General features: G+C 58.9%; 1 protein-coding gene across 1 annotated transcript in view; it reads right to left on the minus strand.

Moving 5' to 3' along the window:
• Positions 1-172: 172 nt before the first annotated feature.
• Positions 173-27,223, minus strand: part of LOC135882268 (myomegalin-like) — a 77,554-nt gene continuing 50,503 nt past the window's right edge. The window contains exons 24-41 of the mRNA XM_065409112.1: positions 26,344-26,579; positions 24,561-24,612; positions 23,699-23,931; positions 21,726-21,866; positions 18,246-18,437; positions 16,182-16,430; positions 15,743-15,874; positions 14,883-15,002; positions 13,945-14,092; positions 13,559-13,683; positions 10,519-10,728; positions 10,288-10,395; positions 8,739-8,965; positions 8,053-8,196; positions 6,252-6,390; positions 5,509-5,555; positions 4,974-5,034; positions 173-318 (exon numbers count right to left, since the gene is read on the minus strand). Of these exons, the coding sequence (XP_065265184.1) occupies positions 173-318; positions 4,974-5,034; positions 5,509-5,555; positions 6,252-6,390; positions 8,053-8,196; positions 8,739-8,965; positions 10,288-10,395; positions 10,519-10,728; positions 13,559-13,683; positions 13,945-14,092; positions 14,883-15,002; positions 15,743-15,874; positions 16,182-16,430; positions 18,246-18,437; positions 21,726-21,866; positions 23,699-23,931; positions 24,561-24,612; positions 26,344-26,579 (2,710 nt within the window). The remainder of the gene's footprint in view (positions 319-4,973; positions 5,035-5,508; positions 5,556-6,251; positions 6,391-8,052; positions 8,197-8,738; positions 8,966-10,287; positions 10,396-10,518; positions 10,729-13,558; positions 13,684-13,944; positions 14,093-14,882; positions 15,003-15,742; positions 15,875-16,181; positions 16,431-18,245; positions 18,438-21,725; positions 21,867-23,698; positions 23,932-24,560; positions 24,613-26,343; positions 26,580-27,223) is intronic.

Consider the following 27,223-nt stretch of genomic DNA (forward strand, 5'->3'; position numbering starts at 1 on the left):
TAATCAAACGAGTATGGCTCCCTGGCAGTGTGGTACCAGACAGGGGCCAAGCCTAATACAGTCTACGGCTAGCTTCCATGCAGAGGGGTTCAGTGCCAGGGTGGGTTCGCTGTGGGGGCACAGCAGTTCTTGCTGAGCCCTGCCCAGGAGCCGTTTCAGCCAGGCTTGGGGCTCAGGAGCTGGGAAGGTGAACAAAGCAGGGCCAGCTCTGGTCCTCCTGCCACTTTAGGGTGTGTGGGCGGCTCCTCTTCCTTCCATGCTCCTGGTGGGCCGGGATCATGTGGCTCGGGTGCTGGGACAAGCCCACTGAGATTTCCCCTGGAGAGAAAGCACAAGCCAGGCTGAGGATGGGGAGCGGGCAGCCATCAGACCCTAACCCCCACCCCATGCCACTGGGGGCTGGGAGCCCAGACAGGCTGGTATGGAAACCAGCACCACTGTAGCAGCTGGTGGCACTGGGCCTGCTGCAGCATCATGGGCACAAGAGGAAGGGGTGCCAGACTGGACAGAAGGAGGGCGAGGACAAGGGCAGCCTCCAGAACAGCATCCGGGACACTCCGGCAGGCTGACTGTGCCCCCAACCGTTAATGCCCTGCCAGCTCTCCCCTGCATCCAGCCACTCGCCCTGCTGCAGCCAGCATTCCCCACAGCCCTGCAAGTGCTGCCATTTCAGGACAGCGGGCAGCTCTGCACCCAGCGGCCACAAAGGAGCAGCAGCGTCAGGCTGAGCTGCCTCCAATTCCATGGCCAGCCCCTCAGCTACTTGCCCAGCAGGCAGAAGCCCCACCCCCAGTTCCCTATAGGAGCATGGGCGCATATGTGGGCATATCTGCCCACCCCCAGGCAAGTTCACACAAGAGGGACAGGACCTTCCCACTAGGTGCTCCACAATCAGAGGCGGGAGGTGGGCAGTAGGGGCTCCGTGCGTCATGCCAAGCCAGGCCCCACACACACCCGTCAGTGATGGCACTATAGCATTCAGCCCTGTATATGTGCCTGAGATAGAATTTTGGGTTCTGTTTGACTGTTATTTTTCTATCCTTACTAACATATGTGAACAAAGCCACTATGTGTTGCATCTGCCCACAGCCAGATGGAGTTTATAGCAGAATGAGTAAAGATAAGGACTAGAAGTAAAGTGTTGGGAGTTTAATATAGGAGCATACAATTGAAGGCAGCCCACTCCTCTCCCAAGCCAAGGTCAAACAACCAGTCGGGAGGAGGGGTGGGGGAGGAAGGTGTAAGAAACACTGAAACCCAAAGAAATGGTGACCCTGGCCAGAGGACCACCTCACTCCCTACCCCTCCCGTGGGGTACAAAAGAGGTGGTACCGAAGCCCCCAGACTCACGACTCTCCAAAACGGAACATGACCATAAATTGTAAGGGGTGGAACCAGGGGTGCGCACTACAGGTATAATTAAGCCTGCTATGGGAGGGGGCAAAAGGAAAAAGCCTTACTGGTGTACACAGCTGTGGATATGCTTGCTTGGTAACCCCAATAAACATCGCATTGCCTGCACTTTGGACTCTGGCCTTCTGCTTTCTGTCTGCGTGAGAAGAACCAAGGGAGGGCGAGGGGAAGCCCTAACAGCTCCCGTCCACTTGTCACATAGCACCTCAATCCAGCCCCTCCCCAGCCCAAAGAGACATCTCCACCAGCGGGGGCTGCCAGGAGAACAGGGCTTCCTCTAGAGCTTCCAGCAGCTGCTAGGCTCTGGGCCCTGCCCATGGCAGAGCTGGCCTGGGGCTGCAGGCATCCCTGCCATTGGAGCTGGGCAAGGACAGAGGCTCTGCCAGGGATTTCCCTACACCCCCACCCCCACCCCCACCCCTCCCCTACCCTCCCCTCCAGTTTTGTGAACTAGTTACATGCAGTGTTGCCAATTTAGTGATTGTTTGGACATTTGAATTGAAACATTAATACACACTTTAAAAGCATATACAGTGTATGATAAAATACATGTATCTGAAAAAGTGTAATAGATTTGAAAAGTATGAACATAGACTAGCTTCCTTATACAGCTGTTGTTTTTTATGACAATATCAGTGCATTCATTTTGGTGATGTTGGCCAACCTAATAATTTCAAATTATGATTTGTAAGCAAAGTCTAAATGAGCTCTCCCTGACAGCTAGTGATGAGCTGGGGGCTGGGGGAAAGGCTTCAGGACCAGAGTGTATTTACATTCATACCTACTCTACCTAGGTATCCAGCAAACAGAGCTGTGTTGCCCAAGTGATAGATTTTGGCTGGGGTTGGGTTACAAATCACTTGAATACGGAAGGGGGTGGTCATGAAATGTTGTTATTCTTACTGTATGAGTAAAGGGCAGTAGAACTGTACTTAGCCTGTGCTGATTGAGGGCATCAAGAGAGAGGATTGAGACAGGTGTTTTGCTTGATGGTCTGCCTGAGTCACAAGTAGTATTTGACCTGCCCCTCTCCACTGTTTAAAGACAGAGCTCATTAGGCTCCATAGATAGTCTTTTGGTTTGTTAAGTGACCACTACAGCTGAAATCACTGATAATCAGGTTTAAGTGCTTAGACCTGCTGTGGGACAGTGTTTCTGTGGAAGAGACGGCCCAGTCTGCACTAGCAGTGAGGTTCCCCCACTGAGAGCTCAGCTGAAATCACTGAAAGTTGGGTGGAACCTCAAGAGAGCAACTCACAGAGGTCACAGTGCCAGGTGGCAGCAGAAGGTGACTGCGCAGGGCCATTGGCAACAGAGTGATGGAGTGAACGGTGGCACAACGAGCAACAGTGGCCAGAGCGAACAGTGAGCAGCTGGAGGAACGAGCAAGGTGCCTTCTTGCCCCCAACCTGGGAGGTGAACTCATGTAAAAGCACCTCTGAGTCTCCACTGACCAAGGATGAATGTTAATGAGGTTGTTAAGAATGCTGGAGACACAACACAGTTCATGCGAACAAACATGGCTGCGGCATCATACTTTCTATTTAAGCAAGAGATACCACACACTACAAACTGGAGGCCAATGTTAAGTGCATTGTCACTTGTTCATCCTGAAGTTGAACACTGATTCTGAACAAGACCAGCAAATGCTCACTATCTTTCTGCAAGAAACTCAACTGACTGACTAGAAGCATGTGGTGCAACAGTGAAAGACTCAACAGTTGAAAAAGTGAAGAATTCTCTCACCACATTCAAAAAAATTGCATACATGGCTGATGAATGCACCGATGCAAATGGGCATCAAGTATTAAGTCATTGTGTACGTTATCTTGATGTCAGTGGTAGGCCAGTAGATGCATTTCTAGATGTTCAAGTTATAGAAGACCCATCGGCTGCATTTGTGACAACCCACATCTTAGAAGAGTTAAATGCTTGTCAATTGGACTCCAAACAGATGGCTGCTTGTGCATTTGATGGAGCTGCAAACTTCTCTGGAAGACATGGTGGAGTACAAGCTTTGCTCAGAGAAAAGTGTAACCCTAATCTCTTCTATACACACTGCAGAGGCCATCTACTCCAACTAGCGCGAGTACGAGCTCCAGACTCTTCATTATATTCTTTTTTCAGCAAGAGTCCAAAAAGACTGAATATCTTGGAAAATATAGAAGATACACTGGGACTGAAGTTCAAATTAGTCCCACCTGGGAAAACCCTCTGGCTTTCTCATGAGTGATCCTTGGCTGTTGTCTTAACGGCTGGAGTAATTTTATTACTGGCTTTGGAAAGTATCTACCAAGATGGGATGGATCTAAGTAGTGAGGCTGGTGGATTACTTTTGCTACTATGTTCAGAGAAGACTATTGCCAGTCTCTCTCTTGTAAGTCTACTGTTGAAACCACTTGGGTCATTAAACAATGCCATCCAGGCATCTGCTACAACAGTAGTAGATCTTTGTCCAGCAATAGAAGCTACATTTGGCTCAGAGAGCTATCGATTGAAAAAGTACTGGTAGAAGCAAAGACTTCAGTCCAGAAGTTGACTAATGAAGACATTTATATTTAATCCTTAAGTGAAGAGGACAAGAAGTGTTTGTTAAGACAACTGAAAAAGTACACAGACTTGATTCTTAAAAATCTACAACAGCGATTTTTAGATTCTACTCAACCTCTACATAGCTTTTACAGATCCCCGTCCTATAAAACACTGATAGTTGAGTGGAGTGAGGCACTACCAGCAATGGGGCTGCCATGTGCTCAGGACAGAATAGAGAATTTGAACACAGAGTGGAATATCATACAATGAATGAATGAAGATTTGACTTCAACTTCTTTTTTATCATCACTAGTGGCTCGACCTGATCTTTATGCTATGTTTCCTGAGATGAAAGAACTAGGAATTCATCTCTTGCTACTACCAGTCACAACAGCTACAGTTGAGCGTTCTTTTTCATCATTGAATAGAATTTTGTGTTCTGAAAGAAGTCGCCTTCTGCCTGTTCATGTGAATGAACTAATGAGCATATCAATTGAAGGAATGGAAGTACCGGACACATGAGAAGCCACCAAAGATGAATGCGTTGCATTCAAGAAGTTCGTTAACAGAGTTGTGCAAAATTATAACAAGAAACCAAGAAGGATGTAGATATTGTGCTTCATAGAAGGCTTGAATAGCCAACTTTAATTTGTGTGATTTTAAAACATGAGTTAAATCTAATAAAATGGTCATGAAACATTTTTCAGTTTTTACTATGGAGCCATACAGCCCATCTTCGCCCTCATGGTCTCACCCTTCATCGGCCCTGAACCCACCTCGTAAATTCGAACACCCCTCCCCCAAGTTCAATTCCTGTGGAAAACACTGGGCTCTTCCCAGCCAGGGCAGCTCAGCGCTGCGCTGACAGTGCTTCTCACTCCACTGCCTCAGCCCTGCCCACCCCACAGCCCTGGATGGCACCTGCCACACCCCGCTCCCTGCCCACGTGCCATGCAAGGGGGACAGGCCCCTCCGGCACTCTGCAGAGCAGCCCTGTCGCCCATGGGGGCACCAGCCTGGGCCGTTACCTGCGCCAATGGAGGGAGGAGATTTGACAGAGGAGCCCTGGGGCTTGCTCTTCTGGAGAGACTCAGGAGAAAGAGAGAAATGGGGTGAGAGACCCCCCTACGGATGGGATGCGACCCCCCACTTCCCAGGGACGGGGCAAGAGAGCGAACCCACCTGGGGATGGGGTGAGAGAGAGAGAGAGATCCCTGGGATGGGGGAGGGGGAAGGACCCACTGCATGGGTAGGGGGAAAGGATGGGACAGAAAGGCAGGGCCCCTGCACCCCCCCTCAGGCTCCACCCCTTCGGTGTACACCCCCCCCCCCCCACTCTCCATCCCCACCAGAGACCGAGCTCTCATTCCCCCCCATTGGCTCTGCTCCCTTCTGCCCCTCAGCCTGAGCTCAGCCCTATTGCCCTCCCCAGAGTCAGCTCAGACTCTTCCCTCCACAGTCAGGCACCCCCCTGCCAACCTCAGCCCCCCTCTGCCTTGCCCTGGTATTGCTCCTCCCTTGAGGCGTGGGGGCGCTCCCTGCCAAGCCCTGGTCCTAACTCACCTCCAGGTTTGTCCTTGCTTTCCTCAGCACGGCATGTGTTTGGGTCACTGCAACAGAGGGGGGGGGGGGGGATCAGAGCGGGCACCGCTCCCTCCTGACCCCAGGGAGAGGGTGTCAGGATTGGTGTCGCTTCCCACGAACCAAACTGCAGGGGGCGGGGGCAGGGTCATTGTAGGATCCCCCAGAGCAGCAAACCCCAGCTGGCTCCAGCCACGTGAGCAGAGAGCAGCGTAGCCAGGCCTGGCCCATGCTGGGCCTGTCTGCTTACTGTGCCCCCCTACTCCAGCCCTATGGCCGGGGGCTCCAGCGCAGACAGGACCCCAGCAATGCCAGGCCTTGTCCCGCTCAGAGCAGGCCAGTGGGCACAGCCCCCCAAGCTGGCTATGCCTGATGATAACAGCAGGCTGGGGGGGGGGAAGAGAGAGGGAGGATGGGGCCAGCTGGCTACCAGGCACTGGTGGGGCCACTCTGCAGGGCCTGTTCATTATATTTGGATGGCATTGGAGCCATGGCCCCTGCCACAGGATGGGGATGCCAGCCTGGTATGACTGACCTATGCCAGACAGCTGGGTGAAGGCAGGATGCTCCAAGCCCCACAAGTCGCAGACTCCATGGGGAGCCAAGTTCTGAGCACCATCGGTGGCAGGTGCTGTTTAACGACGGATGCCAAGGGGAGTGGGGACACACTCTGTGCCCACCATTGCCATGGCTATGCCCACCTCCCACCACACTGGGGCACCTACAGTGGCTGACGATGAAGTGCTCCATGTTGTCCTTCAGGCGGCAGGTGTCCTGCAGGCGCTCAGCTGCACTTTGGAGCAGATTCTCCTGCTCAGCTAACCTGGCCCTGAGCGCCAGGAGCTCGTCCTTCATTGCCTGCTCCTGGGCAGAGATGGGGGCACAGTCAGCAGGGGCCATGTGCCTCTGCAAACCACAGCCTGGCTCCCAGGCACCCCGGGGCAGGCACTCGCCCCCTCCCATGCTGTCCAGAGCTGTGGCTCAGCATCCCGAACCAGGTGGGTTAGTGTGAACTACCGCACCCTCTGCTGGAGGCTCTAGGGGCCACAAGCAGGGAGCTGGGGCTAGCCCCTTGCTCCCGCACCCCACAATGCGCAAGCCTCCCGTACTGCGCAGATGGAGCAGTCCCCTAGCTGCTGGCAGCAGCAGGCCCTATGCCCTGTCTGGTGCACCAGGCTGAGCAGAGTGATTGGGATGTGTGACGTTATTGATATAAGCTGGAACCATATAGATCATTGTTGCAACCAAGGTCCTGTAGTGGCACCCAAATCTTGTATAAAGGGGGTCAAATGGGGTGTCTAAGACAAGGTTATGGATTACTGGTTATAATTATGCTGTCTATATGTGTCTTTCAGTGTTATAGTTGAAGTTATGAATATTGGCTTTATACTGTCTGTATTGCAAACTTATGCTATGCTTCTGGGTGACATCCCAGACAAGCTGGTGTTAGCTCTGCCTAGCCTGCTTGATGGCCCATTAAGAACCATCAGCTATACAATGGACTCATTGAGAAAAGGCAAATATGCCTTGAGACTCAGCAAAGTATGCAGGGACTGGCCCATGTGACTCCAGACTCCATTTTGCTGTAATTTTCCACAGTAAGAACAAAGGGGTGTTCCTACACCTGGAAAAGACTATATAAGGCTGATGCCTCATCTCCATTTGGTCTTCAATCCTGCTTCTTACCTCTGGAGGAACTTTGCTACAAGCTGAAGCTTTGAACAAAGGACTGAGGACCCATCCCAGCGGGGGATGTATTCCAGAGACTTGATTTGAACCTGCAGTTTATTCTATCGCTGCTGCAAGCCTGAACCAAGAACTTTGCCATTACTGTATGTAATTGATCCCATTTAACTGATTCTAACTCTCATCTCTATCTTTTTCCTTTTATGAATAAACCTTTAGATTTTAGATTCTAAAGGATTGGCAACAGCGTGATTTGTGGGTAAGATCTGATTTGTATATTGACCTGGGTCTGGGGCTTGGTCCTTTGGGATCAGGAGAACCTTTTTCTTTTACTGGGGTCTTGGTTTTCATAACCATTTGTCCCCATAACGAGTGGCACTGGTGGTGATACTGGGAAACTGGAGTGTCTAAGGAGATTGCTTGTGAGACTTGCGGTTAGCCAGGGGGGTGAGACCAAAGTCCTCTTAGTCTAGCTGGTTTGGTTTGCCTTAGAGGTGAAAAAACCCCCAGCCTTGGGCTGTAACTGCCCTGTTTGAGCAATTTGTCCTGAGTTGGCACTCTCAGTTGGGTTCCGCCAGAACCGCATTGTCACAGGATGGTACCGCCTGGGCGAGGAGAAACACCGTACAGCCTTCCCACAGGAGCACCCAGCGGAGGGCTCCCTGCACCCAGGAGTGCCCAGTCACCCAGACAGGCTCTTAATCCCCATCGGCTCACAAGCTGCCTGAATGAGCCCTGCCCTCCCATCTGTTGGAGCCCCGGACTCTTGGGGGCTGCCTGGGCGACCATGGGGGCAACATTGGCATGATCTGCGAGGGGTGCCAGGAGGGTGCCACTCACCGCAGTCTGGGGCTGGGCTGGGCTGGGGGCCGCTGGCAGGGCTCCTCTCCAGAAGGTGGCGAGCAGGGAGGCACACTGCTCCAGGAGCTGATGCAGGGCACTTGTGGCGCTCAAGAGCTGCCGGACGCTGCCCCGCTCCAGGGCCTGGTGGAGGAGAGAAGACTTGTTGCAGACGCTGCCCTGCGGATCAGTGGTCACAGCAAACTCGGAGCCCCGACACACCTGGCTTTCACGGGAAGGCACTGCCCAGCACAATGGCCCAGGTTCCCGATAGCCCGTTGCCAGGTTGGCCCCCTCTGCAGCCAAAATAGTTCTGGAATCAGTCCCAGAAGTGATGGAGACAGGTCCCATCTGGCCCCCTTCCCTGAGGCCAGCACCTCCACTGCCCTCGTGCTCTGGCCAGCCTAGCAGTAAACGCCCCATCTCAGGGCACTCAGCTGAGTCCATCGGGCAGGTGATGGTCTCCCTTGTACCCAGGTCGGGACAGACCCCCATGATCCTTTCCAGGCCCCCCAGAGCCAGCGTTCCCCAGGAGAGCTGGAGGGGCCAGCCTGAAATGCTAGCTCCCTGGATGGGACCATGAGAGCGGTGTTATGCAGGGCTCTGCCCGCTTCTCCACTGATCCTTCCCTTCTCGACAGAGGGCTCAGAGCAGCCTGGCCCTTCCCAATGTCCAGGGAGAATTACCTCAGTGCCATGGGGCTCCAGGCTGGGCATGGCTAGAGCTGGCCGCAGGTGAGAGGCCATCTGGTGGACCAGCGTTTTGCCCTCCAGGATCTGCTGCTTCAGGGTATAATAGTCATCCACGTGGCCAATGACCTGGCACCCGCCTTTGCTGGCAGACGAACTGCTTGGGGCATCTCCCGCTGGTGCAGGGGCACTCCTCCTCACCAGGGGGTTGTCCATGGGTGGCTCTGGAGCAAAGAGGGGTCAGCACTGCTGGTGTCCCTGAGAGCCCATCAGGGCTGCATTAGCCCAGTGCCAGGCCCAACGCCAAGGGGGGGGTTAGCGCCAGCGTGTACATGCCCTGAGCTGGCACTTCCCTAACCCCTCACTCCCCATGTGCCCCCAAGCAGCTTGTTCTGTTTGTCCAGACTGTCCTAGGAGCAACAGGCCGCAATTTCCAGACATCACGAGGGAGGCTGGGCACCCCCAGTTTTGGAAGCCCAACCTCAGCCACCTTAGGTGGGCTGATTTCAGGTAATGCTGGGCCCCTGCCCTGCCAAACCCAGGCCCCTCAACGTGGCTCAGGCTGGACTCCTGCAGTCACTAGCCATCTCTGAAGCTCTCGACCATGACCTTTCCCTAACATGCAACCTGCAGCTCTACATCGCCCCAGCCCTCACATTGCTACTTCTCCAGGCGGCGCAGGGCCAGCTCTCCTAGCCTCCACGCTTCGCATTGTCCTCCTCCAAACTCAGCCCCCCACTCGGATCCCGCCACACGCCCGGCTCCGATGGGCCACCAGAATGCCATGCTGTATGGCTCCCACCGAGAACCTGCCACCTGCAGACCCAGCCTCTCTGGGGGGCGGGCGGGGTGCCCGCTGTGGCTCTGCACTCCCCTGGTTCCCTGCTTGCATCCCAGCAGAGGGCACAGCTTGAGATGCCTCATGAGACATGGACAAAATGCAGCATTCACTCAGGGGAAGAGACGAAGGGAAACGCTCTCGTGCCTTGGCCTCCTGACAAGGGGAGTGTGAAACCCAGACCCAGGGAATGGGGGAGCTGGGATGCCCCACGCAAAATGGGACCCACGTGCTCTTCAAATCCAAGGCTCCCAGAACCATCTCCCCAGAAGGTGCTGGCCTCTCTCTGCTCCCTCAGGAGTCTCTGCCTCAGGCCTGGAGGGTCTCTCTAGCTCAGTGGGTTTCAACCTGTGGCCCGCAGACCCCTGGGGGCTGCAGACTATAGCTAAGATTTCCAAAGAGGTCCGTATCGCCATTCAAAACATTTTAGGAGTCCACAAAGGGTGAAAACCACTGGGCTAGCTCAAGCAGGAATTCCTGGGGAAGGGTCTCTGGCCCATGCTATGCAGGAAGTGGGATGAGATGGTCCCTCCTGGCCTTAACACCTCGAGTGTGACCAACTGACTCCCTCCTTTGGGCTCCCAGCCCCAGAGCATTCCGAGCGTCCCACCCTCGCTGCCCATGGGGCCTGGCTTGAGTCGCCCGTGCTCCAGGACCCTCTGCAGCAGTGGCCACGCTCTTCCCTGGGGGACGGGGCACATCCATTACCTTTCATTCGGTGGGCGAGCGGGACCGGAACGCTGAGCAGGGCGGGCGGGGAGAGGGGAGCTGGGGAGCTCATGCCAACATCCCGAACTGGAGGAGAAGGGCTGGAGTCTGCAAAGGTGAGACGACAAAGGGTCCATTTACCAGGTTAATGGCACTTCTGCCAGGCATCAGGGTGCCCGAGGGGCCAGCGGGGTCCACACAGTGCCCTGGGGCTGGCGCAGCCTCTCTTACCTTGGAAGGGCTGCCAGTCGGGCGTAGCCTGGTGTGCAGCGAAGAGGGGGGCAGCGCTTCCCTCCGGCTGCTGCCGTGCCAGCTGCTGCCTCAGGGCGCTGTTCACTTGGATGCCACGCAGCAGCTGCCTGCGCAGAGTTCGCACCTCTGCCAGGAGGGCGTCCAGCTCGCTGCTGGAAGGTGGTCTGCGATGCGCATCTCCGCTGCAGGCTGCCAACACACACAGCTGCTCTGTCACCAGCTGTGCCTTCCACCCCCGCACGCTGGTGTGTTGTCCCCCTGCACCTGCAGCCCCATGGATCCTCCCATCCCCAGCCACCATGGGCAGTGAAGGGCAGCCCTCAACCAGCCCCAGCTTAGCATGGTGACACACTGGGGCACGAAAAGGCTGCTCAGTGTGCTTGGTGCCCGACCACGTCAGTGTGGGGTTGAGGAGCAGGGTGCGGAGCGCCAGGGCGATGAGAAACATGCAGGGATGGGGTCACTAGCCCAACCCAGCCCAGCCACTGGCGGGGTCACAGGGACAGAAATCCCAATACGCTGCGGTCTGGAGATGCACAGCCAGGCCCCCAAAGGGCCCAAGCTCTACCCAGCAGCTCCCCAGCCAGCAAGCTCCAACGGGACCCAGCTTGCATCTCAAGGGTTCAAGGTGTTAATGACCATCCCCCCCAACCACAAAGTTCCCAGCAGAATCCTCAGCTCTGTCCTGTAGTGACACCACACAGGGGCGGGGCACAAAACCCCACGGGTCTGGAAATCAGCTGGGGGTCCATGAGCCTGGCCGGGTCCCCAGTGTAGGGCCTGTGCTGGGACCCCTCATGGGCTTGGGGACACCGACACCAGCCAGCAGGTGAGTGATGTCAGCTATCGGGACACTCAACCTCAGCTCCATTGTAGCTATCTGGGCATCAACCCACAGGCCAGCAGCTGCTGTAACACCTTGTAGGTGTAGAGGCTGTTTGCCGGGGCAGCTTCTGGTCTGGACAGCGTGGAGTGGGGAGGGCGGGGCAAATCCTGGACAGTGTGGGGGTGGGAGAGGTAGCACAGATCCTGGACAGGGTGGTGGTGGGAAGGGGAGGGGAGGGCAGGGCAGATCTTGGACTAGGTAGGGTGGGGAGTCCCTGGCTCACAGGTGATCTGGGTGGGAGGCGTGGGGTGGGGGGAAACCCCAGGGGGGGCTGAGCTCAGGCCCAGGCAATGCAGGAAGCAGCTTCCCTCCCTACACCTTCTGCACCTGGTACAGGGCTGTCATAAACATACAGCTACGGGTAGCATAAAATCCCTCCTTTACCTGTAAAGGGTTAAGAAGCTCAAATAACCTGGTTGGCACCTGACCAAAAGGACCAATAAGGGGAGAAGGTTTTTTTGTTTTGTTCTCTTTGTTGTTCTCTCCAGGTCAGCGAGGAACCAGGGCAGGGAAAATACATCTCCCAAAGCCATATCTGAACTAAGCATCTAAGGCCAGGTCTACACTACCGCGGTAGTTCGACGGCTGGCAATCGAAGTTCCGGGTTCGATTTATCGCGTCTGGTCTGGACGCGATAAATCGATCCCGGAAGCGCTCGCCGTCGACTGCGGTACTCCAGCTCGGCGAGAGGAGTACCGCGGAGTCGACGGGGAGCCTGCCTGCCGCGTGTGGACCGCGTCTGAACCGCGGTAAGTTCGAACTAAGGTATGTCGACTTCAGCTACGTTATTCACGTAGCTGAAGTTGCGTACCTTAGTTCGAATTTGGGGGTTAGTGTAGACCAGGCCTAAGATTACAAATTGTAAGTAAAGGCAAAGAAATGCGTTAGATTATCTTTTGTTTTAGCTTGTGAATTTTCCCTAGGTTAAGAGGGAGGTTTATTCCTGTTTTTTTTTTTTTTTTGTAACTTTAAAGTTTTGCCTACAGGGGAATCCTCTGTGTTTTGAATCTGATTACCCTGTAAAATTACCTTCCATCCTGATTTTACAGAGGTGCTTCTTTTACTTTTGCTTTATAATAAAGTTCTGCTTTTAAGAACCTGATTGGTTTTTAGTGTCCTAAAAACCCAAGGGCTGGTCTGTGCCCATCTTGTTAATCTATTTGGTTGGTATATTATTCTCAAGCCTTCCCAGGAAAGGGGGTGAAGGGGTTTGGGGGGATATTTTGGGGAAACAGGAACTCCAAGTGGTTCTTTTCCTAAATCTTTGTTTAACTCACTTGGTGGTGGAAGCAATACCGTTCCAAGGACAAGAAAGAATTTGTGCCTTGGGGAAGTTTTTAACCTAAGCTGGTAGAGATAAGCTTAGGGGGTCTTTCATGCGGATCCCCACATCTGTACCCTAGAGTTCAGAGTGGGGAGGGAACACTGACAGAGGCATTTTGCACCCCACCTGGGGGACCATCTCTGGGGGGCTCCCCACTGCAGGCAGGTGGGACTTCACCACAGCAGGGGAGACAGCATGGGGCTCTAGGGAGCTCAGGGGATAGGGCTGGAGCTGGCTACACCCACCATGGCCTCACCCCATCCCGGGTCTCTGTCCCTGCCCAGAGCCCGGCAGCTGGCTGTCACGGGGGGTGGTGCCCCCGCCCGGAGCCTGGCACCTGAGGAGGGCAGCTAGGACACCTACCCCAGCACCAAACACCTCCCACAAGGGGACAGCGGGCAGGACAAACAGACCCATGGACAGAGCTGGTTATAAATCCATGGGGTTGCTATGATGGCCAGACACAGCGGAGGCCTGGGTGGATTCCCAAGACAGGCCGGCCCTGCAGCGCCACCAGGTGTGCCACCCTGCTGCTGGGGCAAGGCTGGTTATGTGCCCCTGCCGCCAGCGCCACGGGTCTGAGATGGCACTGTTGGGCTTGTTTGGGAGTAGGACAGTTGGTCAATTTGAGCACATTGAGACATGGGGCCACACTCTAACCAGTTGGAGGCGCTGCCCCTGCTCCAGAGTCAAGGGCTGCACTGAGGTGCTCCAGATGGGCTCCCCAGTGCAGAGGGGGGTGCTGGGGCACTTGAGAGGGCAGAGCTGGCCCCAATGCAGCAGACCGGGCAGGACAGGCTGGCACATACCCGAGGGAGCCGCCTGGGAGGAACCGGAAAGGGTCTCGTGGACGCGCAGCTCGGTGCAGAGGGCTTGGCAGAGCCGCTGGTTCTCCTCGCACTGCTGCTGAAGGAGCGGCACCGTGCGCTCCAGCCTGCAGAGACAGAACAGCCGGGGTCAGAGGGGCACGGCCGCACACTGGCTGCCCCCCCCATGCCCTTCTCCTGCTGACACACACACCCCCATGATGTTACAGAGCAGGGCAGTGACGTCAGAGCCCCTCAGCAGCGGTGCCATGACACACCCGAGTGGGCCGGGACCCCGTGCCCCTGGGACGCTGCTCAGCCACCCAGTGCCACGCCTCAGGACTCTGAGACACACACCCGTCTCCCCTGCCTGGCATCCCAACCCCCACCTGTGGTTGTTCTCCTGGAGAGCCAGCCGCTCCTCCCGCAGCTGACGGCTGCTCTGCCGCTGCTCTGCCAGCTCCTGTGCGAGTGTCCGGTTCTCCGCCTCGGCCTCCTTCAGCCTACAGCGCGTGGCCTCACGCAGCCGCTCCAGCTCTGGGGGGAGAGCCCCGTTACCCGGCGCCTCAGAGGGGAGGGGAGAGCCCCGTTACCCGACGCCTCAGAGGGGGAGGGGAGAGCCCCGTTACCTGCTGCCCCGGGGGAGGGGAGAGCCCTGTTACCACCAAGCCCCGTTACCTGCCGCCCCGGGTGGGGAGGGGAGAGCCCCGTTACCTGGCAGCGGGGGGGGGGGGGGGGCAAAGCCCAACAGTAATGGCCAAGGTGGTGAATGGGGCTAGGGCAGGGGAGGGGCCACGTGCCTGGGGTGGGTAGGGCCCAGTGCCACATGGCAGCGCCTGTAGGATGCTTGATGCCCACAGAGGTAGGACTGTGCCCAAGGGGATAGCACCTTCTCATGCACCAGCCCTGCTCTCCAATCCGCATCCACAGAGTGGGGAGCTGTAGGAGCCGCAGCCGCCAACACGCCAACACATGGGGGGTGGATCGGCGCGGCCCCTACCAAAGGAGCAAGGCCCCAGCTGTGTCTGGGGGTTTCCTGCGATTAGGGTGACCAGATGTCCCAATTTTATAGGGACAGTCCCGATTTTGGGGTCTTTTTCTTATATAGGCTCCTATTACCCCCCCACCCCCTGTCCCGATTTTTCACACTTGCTGTCTGGTCACCCTACCTGCGATTCTGGGTCCCCAGGAGCGGGGTCTGCCCCACACATACAGAGAGCCCAGATCTAGAGCCGGGGCTGGCACTGAGCGCGCTGCCCTTGGGCTGCACCCCCTGCATAGGGGCTCGTGCCGGGCAGTGAGTGGCTGGCCACCCCCTGCCCCCTACCTCTGGAGAGGTGAGCGAACTGGAGCTGCAGGCTCTGGTTCTCCTCCCGCAAGGCTCGGGTCTCGCTGCTCAGTGAGGATGCGGACTCCAGCCCCTGGATGTAGATGTTGGTGGGATATCCTGCAACAGGAGCAGCCGTGACGTCGGGGGCAGGAGCCCCTGGGCCTCTCCCAGAGTCTGCGCCAACTGCCCACTGCTGTGCCCGAAGGAAGCCCTGGGCACTCCACCCCCAGGCTGGCCACCCACTCGCCCGCACTGAGCCCACACTGATAGGAGGAGAGAGGACGGAACGGCTGTGGAGAAGAAACGGCTCAGCCCCATGAGGGGGTCCCCCGCCAGGATCGGGCCCTGGGAAATGGGGGCAGGGAGTGGGGTGCAGAGAGCTGAGCCCCAGCCAGACCCCTCCCTCCCAGGGAAGGAGATGTACCCACCCACCCCGGGAGCTGGGCTCTAGGGACTTGAGCAGACAACAGCGACCCCTCTCTGAGCCCCCCGAGCACCTCCCTGCCCCACACCCTTTGGGTACTGAGGTTGCCGGGTACCCTGCCCAGATCCGCACCCTGTGATTTTTGGGTACAGGGCTTCTTGGGTACACCCCCCCGGATCCCCGCCCCGAACTCTCTGGGCCCAGGGGGTGCTAGGTTTCCCCCACCCTGCCCCACACCCTCTGGGCATAGGGGGTTCTGGGTTCCCCCCAGTCACTCCCCCTGCTCACTACCCCACACCCTCTGGGCACAGGGAGTGCTGGATTCCCCCCCCCCCCCCCATCACTCCGCCACACCCTCTGGGCACAGAGTGTGCTGTGCCCTGTGTGCTGCCCACCCTGGTGGCATGGAGCACTCTGAAGTCCCGTCCCGTACCATTGTCCTTGGCGGTGGTGGCGAGGCGTTTCTCCAGCTGCTCCCGCAGCCGGTCGTTGATGCAGATGGACTCCTCCAGGCGCTGGCGCAGGCTGCGGATCTCCGCCAGGTGACCTTCCAGCAAGTCAGCACCTGCACCCGCCGCGGGAACAGAGAGCTGGGTGGGACACCAGGGCTCAGCCGGGAGCAGGTCAAGAGGGCACGATGCTTCCTGAGCACCACAGCCACCTCCCTGCGTGGGCTGGCCCCTGTCCCCCGCGGCCCGAGGAGCAGGACGAGAGCAAAGGGAGCTGACAGGCTAGGGCTGCTACAGTACAGAGGGCACACGGCCCCTTTCACACCTACCCCAGGACACCCACCAGACCGCGCTCCCTACAACGGCACAGTTCTGCCCTCCCCCAGCCCACGGCTCCTCCCCTCCCCGCGGCGCGGCTCTTACCCGTCAGCTTGTGGCTGTCTGGATACCCAGAGGGTAAGTGCCCATAGAGGGCCCCCATGTGAGGCTGGGCCCAGAGGGAGTTGCTCTCCAGGAAGGCAGCCCCTGCTTTCCTGTCCAGCCGGGCGGAGCTCTGCAGCGGGCAAGACTGTGGGGTGAGATGGGGAACGTGGAGACAGCGGGAGGTGCTGGCTTCCCTGAAGTTGCTGGCCAGTGGCACTGGTTTGACTGGTGGTGCGGCAAGAGGTCCCCCTAGATAGACATGGACAGAAGTGGGTCCGAGGCCGATAGGAGGGCAAGGCTGGGTGCCACCCTGGGGATGAAGGCAGGACCTGTCCCAGAGAGACTGCCCAGAGGAGGTGCCCGGACAGGAAGGCCCCGAGTGCACGTGTCCAGCTCAGAGCCACTCGTGGCTCTGCTGAGCGCCACCCAGGGACGCCTTCCCCACTTGCCCCAGGGCCCTGGCTCGCCCTGGCAGCCCAAAACTCTCCCAACGAGACACCCCAGGGAGTCCCCCAGTGCTCACAGCCTCCCCACTGATGCAGGGCCCCAGGCAGAAAAGAGTGGGTCAGAGCAGTGTATCCATTGCCCCTGTGCTGCCAGCCAGGGCCTGGACTCCCAGGTTGGGGGGAGGGGTCTTGCTCTTCTTGCAGGCTCTTTGTTGGCCCACTGGCCATAATCCCAAAGGCAACCTCAGCAGCCCAGATGGTCAGTGCCTCTGCCCTGAGGCCTGTCTGCAGACCAGGGCACACTCACAGATACGATTGCGACTGTTCATTCTGCCCTGCTCCGTAGCCAGGCCAGAGAGCCCCCGCACCACTCCTGCATCCGGCCCAGAACCCGTAGGAGTGCTGTGCCCGCTAGGCCCAATTACCAGTACAGCCCACTGGCATCCGAGGGCAGCTCCCACGTCACACCAGGCGAGGCAGCCGATGTCCCCGCTGTGAAGCACAATGCCCCGTGACACACATGCCGCAAAGCACTGCAAGCTGGACCATGCCGTGGCACCGACCCACTGGCAGGCACCAAGCTGAGCCAACACGCTGCCATGCATCGGCGAGGGCTGGGGACAAGCAGCAAGAGACAGAGGCCAAGGTATCAGGCCAACAAGCCAAGAGCACACAGGGAGCCCCACGCCTTCCCAGCCAGCCAGCCCAGCGCCAGCCTGCGTTGGGGCGGCACCAAACGCATCAGCAATGGGGCTGGGCAGCTCAGAGGAATTGGGGAAAGGGAGACACCCAGGGTCAGTCCAATCCAGCCCAGCTCAGCTGGGATATGCCCCTCCGGTGCCTGTTAGGTGAAATGAATCAGAGGGTCTCAGCACAGATCCTAGTGACCCCAGCCAGCCGCCCCACCTCAGCCTGCACCACCTGGCCCCACCACTGGCCATCTCGGCAGAGGAGCCAGACGCTGAGCTGAGCCCTGCCAGAGCCAGGCTGGGCACATGGGCTGGGGCTCCTTGGCAGATGCCAGGCATCCCTGGGTTCTAGCATCTCCAAGAGGGTTTCTCACGCCTTGCTGCTCTGAAGCCTGAAACCCACTCTGCCCAGCCACATTGGGGCCTGGCATGATCCCTCCACGCACTATGGGGCTGGAGGATCCCCCTCTCAGCTCCTACCCTGCCCCAGTCTCTGCACTATGGATCTGTAAGGGGGAGAGGTCCCTCTCTCAGCTCCTATCCCGCCCCCCCTAATCTCCACAGTACACAGGAGGGATCCCCCCTCCAAGTTCCCAGCCCTGCCCCCCCAGTCCCTCTGCATAAGCAGCTTCTCCCCACCTGTCCTGGAGCTGGGAATGACCATTTCTCCAGTCTCCTCCCCTCTGCCGTGCCCACCCCCCAGCTACCTGCCCCCTCCCACCTCAGCCTTGCTGGTGCTAGTGGGCCCAGGCCAGCTGATGCCTCTCTCCTGCCTCCCCGCTTGGGAATGGGGCTGCAGCAGGAGCAGCTGGTTGGGTGAGGACAGCGTGTGCCCAGGACAGACAGACAGTGCAGGCATGGGGGGCTGCGAAAGCCATGCAGAGCCACATGCCAGGGGAAGGCAGAAGAATCAAGCCAGAGGCGCTCACTTTCTCCCAGCTGCTTCTGCAGCATGTGCAGTTCCTGCTGCACCTCGGCCAAGGAGAAGACAGGCGTCCCACAGCAGCCCAGGAGAGCAGGGGGGGCGGGAGGAGGAGGGCCAAAGGGCAGGAAGGCGGATGGCCCAGGGGCAGGCGTCAGAGGGACGCTCAGTGGCTTGGACAAGGAGTCAAAATGCAACCCTGGAGATGGGAGAGAGAGCAGAGATGGGGAGAGAGATTAGCCAGGCCCAGGCTTGGGGTGCAGCTGGCACTGGGGCTGCCCGGAAAATCCAGTCACTTGGGTGAGGCAGCACTGCACCCCCCAGGGCCATACCGCCCCCTGACAACGGGGGCCAGGCTGCACTGTGTCCCCCAGGGCCATACCAGCCCCCTGACAACTGGGGCCAGGCACCACCATGCCCACCAGGGCCATACCAGCACCCTGACGACTGGATGATGCTGCACCCACCCACAGAGCCATACTGGACCCCTGACAACTGGGGCCAGGCCACACTGCGCCCCCCAGGGCCGTACCAGCACCCCAACGATTAGGGCCAGGCCGCACCGCCCCCCCCCCAGGGCCATACCAGCCCCCCCCAACGATTAGGGCCAGGCTGCACCGCGCCCATCAGGGCCCTATCAGCCCCCCGACTGGGGCCAGGCCGCATGATGCCCACCAGGGCCCTACCAGCACTCCCCCCCCCCCCCCCGACAACTGGGGCCAGGTCACACCGCGTCCCCAAAGGCCCTACTTGCCCCCTGCACCATGCCCACCGCAGCCGGCCCGGCCCCCCGACTACAGGAGCTGGCCACACTGTGCCTCTTAGGGCTGTACTGGCCCCCGACACCTGAGGAAAGGCCATGCCACGCCCCCCCCGGCCATACCGGCCCCTCGACTATTGGGGCTGGCCACACCATGCCTCTCAGGGCCATACCGCCCCCCCAACAACTGGGCCAGGCCGTGCCAATCACCCCACAGCCATACCGGGCCCCTGACAACTGGGGTGAGGCCGCACCATGCTTCTTGTGGCCATCCTGACAACCGGGGGGAGGCCATGCCGTGCATCCCCTGGTCATCACAGCCCCCCAACAGGACAAGAACACTCCACACATCCCGTGGCCATCTCAGCGCTCCCCCTGCCCCCGCAACCAGGGGAGGCCACGCCACCCCACCCCATGCTACCTCTCCCATGATCTCCTCAGCCCTGTGACAACCAGGGGACAGCCGCATTGCACCTCCAGCAGCTGCCCCTGGCCCCGCCGCAGGGGTGAATCCGAGCTGTTGCCCTGCAGGAAATGGAACTCCCCACGACTGACTCATGCCGGGGGCCTGGCCCATCGGCTGTGACTCCTGCCCGAGAGGGAACATGGCCCTGAGCTAAACCGAAGCCATCCCTCGACACACATTCCCCCATCGGCCCCACGCTGCCTCCCGCACTCCAGCAGCTTCACACCTTGGCATGAGCAGCCTGACAGGGACGCCAGCTCCGACAGAGCCCTGCAGCGCTCACACTCTCTGCGCCCACCTAGCAATCCCCTAGTGCTTTTCCTCAGCGACGGGCCAGGCCCAGTCCATCCAGGGTGGGGACACTGCTTCCAAACAGCCGCACAGAAATCCCGCAGACACAAACTCCTGCTTGTCCAGCCAAGGTGCAAACCCCAGCCGGTATCTGCTCCTGCCGCGGGCTCCGGCTCAGCCCCTGCCCCAGCTCCTGCCGCAGACGGCAGCCTGCTAGCAAACAGACCATTATGCGCCACCTGCGCCAGGCTCCAGGCAGAGCCCAGCCAGGGCGCTGGTTAGAGCCAGACTGGGATAGAGCCACAATCACCCCCTCAGGGTGACCAGACCCCGGCCACACTGTCCGTGCCCCCAACCATCGTTCTCCCCCCCCAACCCCACCCAGGGCCGGCTCTAGGTTTTTTGCTGCCCCAAGCAAAAAAAAATTTGGCTGCCCCCCCCGCCCTGGGCTCTCTCCCCCTCCCCCCCCCCCCCCCAACTGCACTCTCCTGCCGCCCCAGCCCTGGGTCACTGGTAACTCGCTCCCAGGATGGATCATTCAGCAGGAATTTTGGATGTGCACAGAATACAAACAGGATTGGTTCCCATATGGTTACAGAACTGCAGTAAAGTGGAACAATTTTCAGCTTGTGTGATTGAAGGATATCTGGATGCATATTATAAGACTGTTCTACATAAATGAGGAAAAGTTGAGGTGCCTTTATTATTCTTTTGTTCTATTCTTTGTTTCTATGGGGAATTTGCCAATGCAATATCACTGTCTTCCTTTTAAACAACTAAAACTAAAAAAAAAAAAACAATGGCTGTTGAAAATAGCAATTCCAGTCCTAATAACCACTGGGAAGCATTTCTTGCTCAATTTATTCTACTTTTTCTACAGCAAGTTACAGTGGATCAGTATATTTGATTTGGGGGAAATGAAGTAACAGCTGCCCAAATTGAGCTTGAGCACTCCTGAATTTTGAGGGTGTTCAAATCTGGAAGGCAGGTGCTAGATTCCCTTTCTGAATATTAGCTAAATCTGGAAAAGAAAAGTCAATTTCTGCTTCCATGGCTCAGAAGTGTAAATCCTCCTATGTGCCTGGTACTGTATCTAAAGCTGCCCAGGTCCTAGTAGAGCCTCCCCTCCCTTACTTTTCATTTTAAATTCTAGTGGGATCTCCCTTGCTAGGCTTCAGATAGAGAGGGGCACTGTCCATTTAGTCCACCCAATTCTTTCTTTGGGGGAAAGCCCAGGGCTGGGGCGGCAGGAGATGCAGGTGGGGGGGAGAGCCCAGGGCTGGGGCAGCAGGGGGGTGCAGGTGGGGGAGAGTCCAGGGCTGGGGTGGGGGGCGGCAAAAAACCTAGAGCTGGCTCTGTCCCTACCATTCACAGCAAGCTGCAGCATGAGGTTTCAGTTCCACACTCCTTCCCCCTCCCTTTCCTGTTAATTGCGGCCGAGGGAATGCTGGGAAATGTAGTTCTTTCCCTGCTCCAGGGCTGGCTCTATAGGCAGGGAGCTAAGCAAGGAACTACAGCTCCCAGGGCCCCCTGTTGGTTCTCAGCTCCCATGCTGGATTCTTGCGCCCTTGCAAATTTGCCGCTCCAAGCAACTGCTTGCTTTGCTGGTGCCTAGAGCCGGCCCTGATCCCACCCCGACACTCCCACATCCTGGCTCCTCCCCCACATGCCTTCCAGCGCTGTTACACCCCAGCCCTGGGAAGGACACGGCAGCAGGGGAACCCCCAGCAAGATGCCAACAAGGTAAAATTCTCCATGCATGGCAGGCCAAGTCCTGCTCGAAGGACGCCAAGGAGCCAGCCACGGTGGAGCCAGCTTCCACCCCTCTGCAAATAAGGGAGGGTTGGAGGGGGGGCAGCTGTGGAGCAGCTTCCACCCCGGGGGACAGCCCCTCCAGGACTGGCCTCTGAGCTCTGCTAACCCCGCCTGCAAAGCCATTGTCCCTGATGCAGCCCGGAGGCGGCCTGTACCTGTGCGTGTCTGGCTGCCGTCCATGGGATGGTGCTGTGAAGATGGCCCAGTGGGGTAGCCTCTGATGGACTCTGCTGGAGCCTGGTAGGGTGCAGCGGCAGGGGATGGGTTGGATGCCAGAGCAGCAGGGTGAGTGACGTCTAGAGACCCATAGGCGAGAGAGAAAGGGTCACATCAGAGAGCCGACGACAGTGCGGGCTCACGCACCAGCGCCCAGCTGCATCCCTGGTGGTTGGGGCAATAGCCACTGCAGCCAATGCAGGCGTAGCGCCTCGACGGGACCCTCGCCCTGGGGAGGAAGTGGGTGACCCCCCAACTCTTGTCCCAATTTTTCACACTTGCTGTCTGGTCACCCTAGCTCTAACACTGCGGTGTAGAGGTCTGAGTGTGGGTGGGGTGGGCCCCAGGTCCCTCCCCACTTCTGGGGTTTCAATTTCACAGCCCCACAGCCTGAGCCCCATGGGCCGGCTGCGTGCGTCTGCAGCCTGGACATCCCCACTGGTACGCAGAGCACAGCCCAAGGGGGCCCTGAGACACTGCTGTAATAGCCTGCATGGGCAGTGCAGGATCAGTCCCTTTCGGGGGAGGGGGGAGGAGTGCCCAATGGGGCATGGCTGTGACATCATCCAAGAGGCCCAGGCAATTGGGAGGCAGCTGTGGGTAATCAGTGTCCCAGCAGCTCCTGCCAGGGAATTGGCCTGTCTAGGGGCTACCAGCCAAGTGCGCCAGCGGGGTGTGGCTTGTGAAGCCCTCTAGCTGCCCTGCACAGTCCCTGCTGGTGTGCTTCAAAAGGTGCCTAGTGCACGCAGCCAGAGGCCCCTTTAACGCGCACTAGGTACCTTTTGGAGCGCACCAGCAGGGTCTAGGCAGGGCAGTCAGAGTGCAACACCTTTTAAAAGTCACACCCCTCTGGCCTGCTTTGCCATACCACATAGACAAGCCCCAAGAACCCCTCCATCCCCCTCGCCGGCTTTGCAACCGCTGACAGCCACCCTGTCCAGTGCGCTCCCTCTCCTAGCGATACAAGTAACCCCTGAAATTCTGAGAACCAGACAAAACTAGCAGGGAGAGAGCCAGCTCTCCAGCCTTTCTGGGTCCCGCTCTCTGTCCACTCTGTGTCCTGCTGCACGATGGAGGCCAGGCTGGGCTCTCAGAGCAGGAGCACACTGGCAATCAGTTCACTCAAGGTATTTGCATGGTTGTAAAGGCTACTGGGGTTCCTCCCACAGCTCTAGCCAGCCTGCAAAGTTTGGTGGCTCCCTCAAGGTGTTAAGTACCTCGGGTTAATCATTGCCAGGTCCAGAAGCCACTGAAGACAAGTGCCACCTCCCTCCCCTCCCAGCCAGCTTCCCTGGTGTTTGGGGGCTCTTAACACAACCACCCAGGGGAGAAAAATAATATTCTTTTATAGGATAACATGGTTGAGTGGCAGGGGACTCTGGGGCAGGAGGCGGCCAGGGAACAGCTTCACACAGCCTCGATTCCAAGCCGGCAGCGTCCCGAGAATTCACAGATGTCTGACAGCACCTAAAGGTACTTCAGTGGGAGGAGCTGGAAGGGTCATTATGAGTGAGGCGGGTGCCCCCCTGATTCTGAAGGCAGGTCTACACTTCACACACTGCATCGGTGCAGCTGTCGTGCTTACGTGAGAGAGCGCTCTCCCATCGGCGTAGCTAATCCACCTCCCTGAGAGGCGGTAGCTGTGAGTGTTATTTTGCAGAGGCCAGTGGCAGATGGATTGGCTGGGATGGAAGTATCATGGGGCTGCCAGAGTCGAAGACTCATCTCCTGTGGGCTGGAGGTGAGCCCTGAGACACTGTGGGGAAGGGACTCGGCTCGGGACACTAGAGACCAGTTCCCGTTGCGTGCCCTGGTCAGCCCTGAGAGCGCACAGAGGGCTTGGGGCAGCCTCCCCATTCTGCCAGCCCCTGCCTGGGCACAGTCCATAGGACACAGAAGCGCCCAGCTTTACCTGTGAGGTGCCGGGACGGCTGCTTGCCGCGATCCCCCTGGAGCTGGCTGTACTCACTGGTGGCATCCCCGTCGGAGCAGGCCTCCGGGCCATCAGACAGGAAGGAGGCGCTGCTGTTGGAGCGGGGTGACTCGGAGAGCGCACGGCTGCTGGATGGGGTCTCGCAGCGCTCCTGGAGCTTGGCCTGAAGGGTCTCAATCATCCTCTCCTTCTCCCGGAGCTCCTTGCTCAGCCTGGGAGGGAGCATGTGTCAGCCCCACATCTACACGCGCGCACAGTTCACATGTTCAACGGTAGGGGTGGCCTCGCATGGTGCACTGAGACCATGCGTTCCCCTGCCCCATGCATTCCCATGCCCCCTCTCTCTACAGGGTCTGATGGCCTTGTCTTTGGCACACCCAGCTTCCCACTCACTCTCAAGTATCCAAGCCATCCGCCCACATGGGCCCCTTCCTGCTCTCATGAGGGTGTTCCTCACTACAAAGACCCCCGCACACTGATATGAAAGTCTTCAGATGCCCTGTCCCAGGCTCCTGGGCATGGCCGGGCCCCCGCATGCAGGGGCGCAAAGGAGACAGCTTTGCAGGTATTAGCCTACGTGCCACTAGCCAATGTCTCCCCTGGGCTGGGAACGGGCTCCGCTGGCCTCTTTGCTCAGTCTTACGGGGCTAGTAGAGGAGAGGCAGCCTAGCACAGCTGGAGAGCCCTGGGAGGCCCTTGGACTCCCCTTTGCCAGCAGCCGGTCAGCGAAGAAGAGGCCGGTGCCCTTTGCTCTGCAAAGCAGCCTGAGCCCCGTGCAGTGCGGCAGGCACCCTGCCAGAGCAGACATCCCAGGGCTCCCTGGAATCACCCGTGTGGTTACCTGAGCGCCACGAATTCGTGTCCGGTTTTATCCTCCACATCAGAGCGATCCCCTGAAAGCAAAGCCAGAGGGGCTTGTCAGGCAGGGCTTTGGAGCTGTGCTCCGGCTCCGCTCCAGCGCCAGGCAAAAACCTGCAACTCCACTGCTCCGCGCTCCAGCTCCGGGCTCTGCTCCAAAGCCCTGTCAGGGGCGCAGGGCGGCACAGCGCCAGCTCCCCTTGGGCCCCCATGCCAGAGCACAGCACCCTCCATTCTGTGACACCGAGAGACCATACCCCCCTCCCCCGTCGCTGAGAAACCACGCCCCCCTCCTCCCCCATTGCGAGAGACCATGGCTCCTCCGTCGCAGAGAAACAACAGCCACAGGGCCCCCAACCCCCCGTCACCAAGAGACCATGCCCCCCCCCACTGAGAGACCACTGAGAGCACAGGCCCCCTGTCACTGAGAGACCACTGACAGACCCCGGGTCCCCTCCCCCACGCAGTACCCCAGACTAAATTGCCCCTGCTCCAGTCCCAGTCCCCAAGCTGTTCCCACCTGCTCCGGAGGGGGCAGCCATCCTGGGAGGAGTGGTCATGCAGCTACGCTAGGCCAGGGCAGCGCTCTCCATGCCTGGGGGTAACCCCCCTCTCTGTGGGACCCTGGCCTCCAGCCAGCTCTCAGCGCAAGGTGGAGCCATCTCAGGGCCTCACCCTCCAGCTCTGCCCCGCAACACCCTGACACGCGTCGGGTGCTGGAGAGATACAAAGGGACCTTCCCTAGCATGTGCAGGGAAATGCTGTTGTCAGCCAACCAGCAAAGACAGCAATTGCCAGAGGAGGGCAGATGGGGCTAGCGCAGTCTCTGACCATGGGACACACTAGCTGCTGCAGTGGGCAATTATGGGATCACCGGCCCTTGAGGGACTTTCCTTCCAACCACGGTCATTCCCCAAGGTAGGAAAGCCTACGTCCCCTCTCATGTAGTATTAAGATTAGCCCTGTAGCTGCAGCTGTTCTCTCTCCATATAAACATTCATCCTTTGGGGAATCCTCCTAAACCCCTGGCCTCAATGAGATCTAGTGGCGGTGAGTTCCATCAGCCAGTGGTGCCAGGGCCGGTGCTACCATTTAGGCAAACTAGGCGGTTGCCTAGGGCGCCAAGGTTTGTGGGCGCCAAAAAGCGGTGCCCCCAATTTTTTTTTACAGCGTTCCTACGCTCCCTCCCCGAGCGCGCGGTCACTGCTCCACTTCTCCCGCCTCCCAGGCTTGCAGCGCCAATCAGCTGTTTGGCGCCGCAAGCCTGGGAGGGGAGGAGAATTAGAGCGGGGGCAGCGTGCTCGGGGAGGAGGCGGAGCAGAGGTGAGCTGGGGTGGGGAGCTGCCGCACGGCTCCCCGGGCCGGGGGGGTGGGGAGCTGCCACAGGGGTGCCTCAGGGCGGGGAGGGGGAGCTGCCGCAGGGCTCCCCACCCCAGCTCACCTCTGCTACACCCCCTCCCCGAGCACGCCATCACTGCTCCACTTCTCCCGCCTCCCAGGCTTGCAGCGCCAATCAGCTGTTTGGTACCTCAAGCCTGGGAGGGGAGGAGAATTAGAATGGGGGCGGCATGTCCGGGGAGGAGGCAGAGCAGAGGTGAGCTGGGGTGGGGAGCTGCTGCGGGGGGGGGCCTCAGGGAGGGGGGGGGTGGGGAGCTGCTGCAGGGCTGGGAGGGGGGTGCAAGGTGGAAGTTTCGCCTAGGGCGCGAAACTTCCTTGCACCGGCCCTGAGTGGTGCCCCCAGATCGGCATGTTACTCAGCCACGCACTGCTGCTCAGCTTGCTGCTCAGCCTCTCGGCCAACTGGCCACCCTGGGCCAAGTGCTCCCGAAAGCTCTGGCCCATGTAGTAGTCGATGTCGGTGCCTCGGAGAAGCTCCTCGAAGGATTTGACAGTGTCCCTGAGGTGCTGGGTGAGCAGGCGGCACACGCTGCGCCCTTCCCGCATCTTCTGGCGCAGGTGAGAGAGCTCCCGTGCTTGGGCCTGGATCAGCGAGTCATATTTCCTGCCAGGGCAGAGGGCAGGAGGGTTAGCCAGCCAGAGGGGGGAGTTAGCTGGGCAGAGAGGGCAGGGGGAGGGGCGGCACCCCGGCCTGGCTGCTCTCAGACCGTCCCTCCCCAGGGCAAGCGAGCTGCCAGAAGAGGCGCCAGCCTCACCTCCAGACAGCTGGAGCCTCCACAGACTCTGGCCTGTGCAGCAAAGGCACGCAAAGCGAGGCCGAGCCCAGTGGCCTGCCCACCCAGACCCTTGGCCTCCTGCTGGCAAAGGGCCAAGCCCTGAGGTCCCCAACCCTTAGACACAGGCCCAGGAGGACGGGGGGGAGGTTCTGAAGGATCCCTCAGCAGCTGCTGGAGGGCGCTCGCTCCGGGCATGGGCCTGCATGGCTGTGGAGAGCAGAGCCCATTGCCCGGAGATGCTCTCACCGCCCCAATGGTTCTAGCTATGCCAAGTCCGTGCTGGGTTGTGCCTCCGCTTTCTGGGCCTTTCACCCGCTGCCTGCTGGAGGGGAGGATGCCAGAGTTAACTGGCACCTGCCCTGGGTGCATGGCCCACATGGCCAGAGACTCAGCTGCTGTAACTCAGCATTGCTGCCTGGAAGCCCCGGCCCACTCCCTCCAGCTGTGGGTCTGGCCCAGCAGGCCTGTCCCC

This window comes from Emys orbicularis, chromosome 8, assembly GCF_028017835.1.
Source record: "Emys orbicularis isolate rEmyOrb1 chromosome 8, rEmyOrb1.hap1, whole genome shotgun sequence".
Lineage (NCBI taxonomy): Eukaryota > Metazoa > Chordata > Testudines > Emydidae > Emys > Emys orbicularis.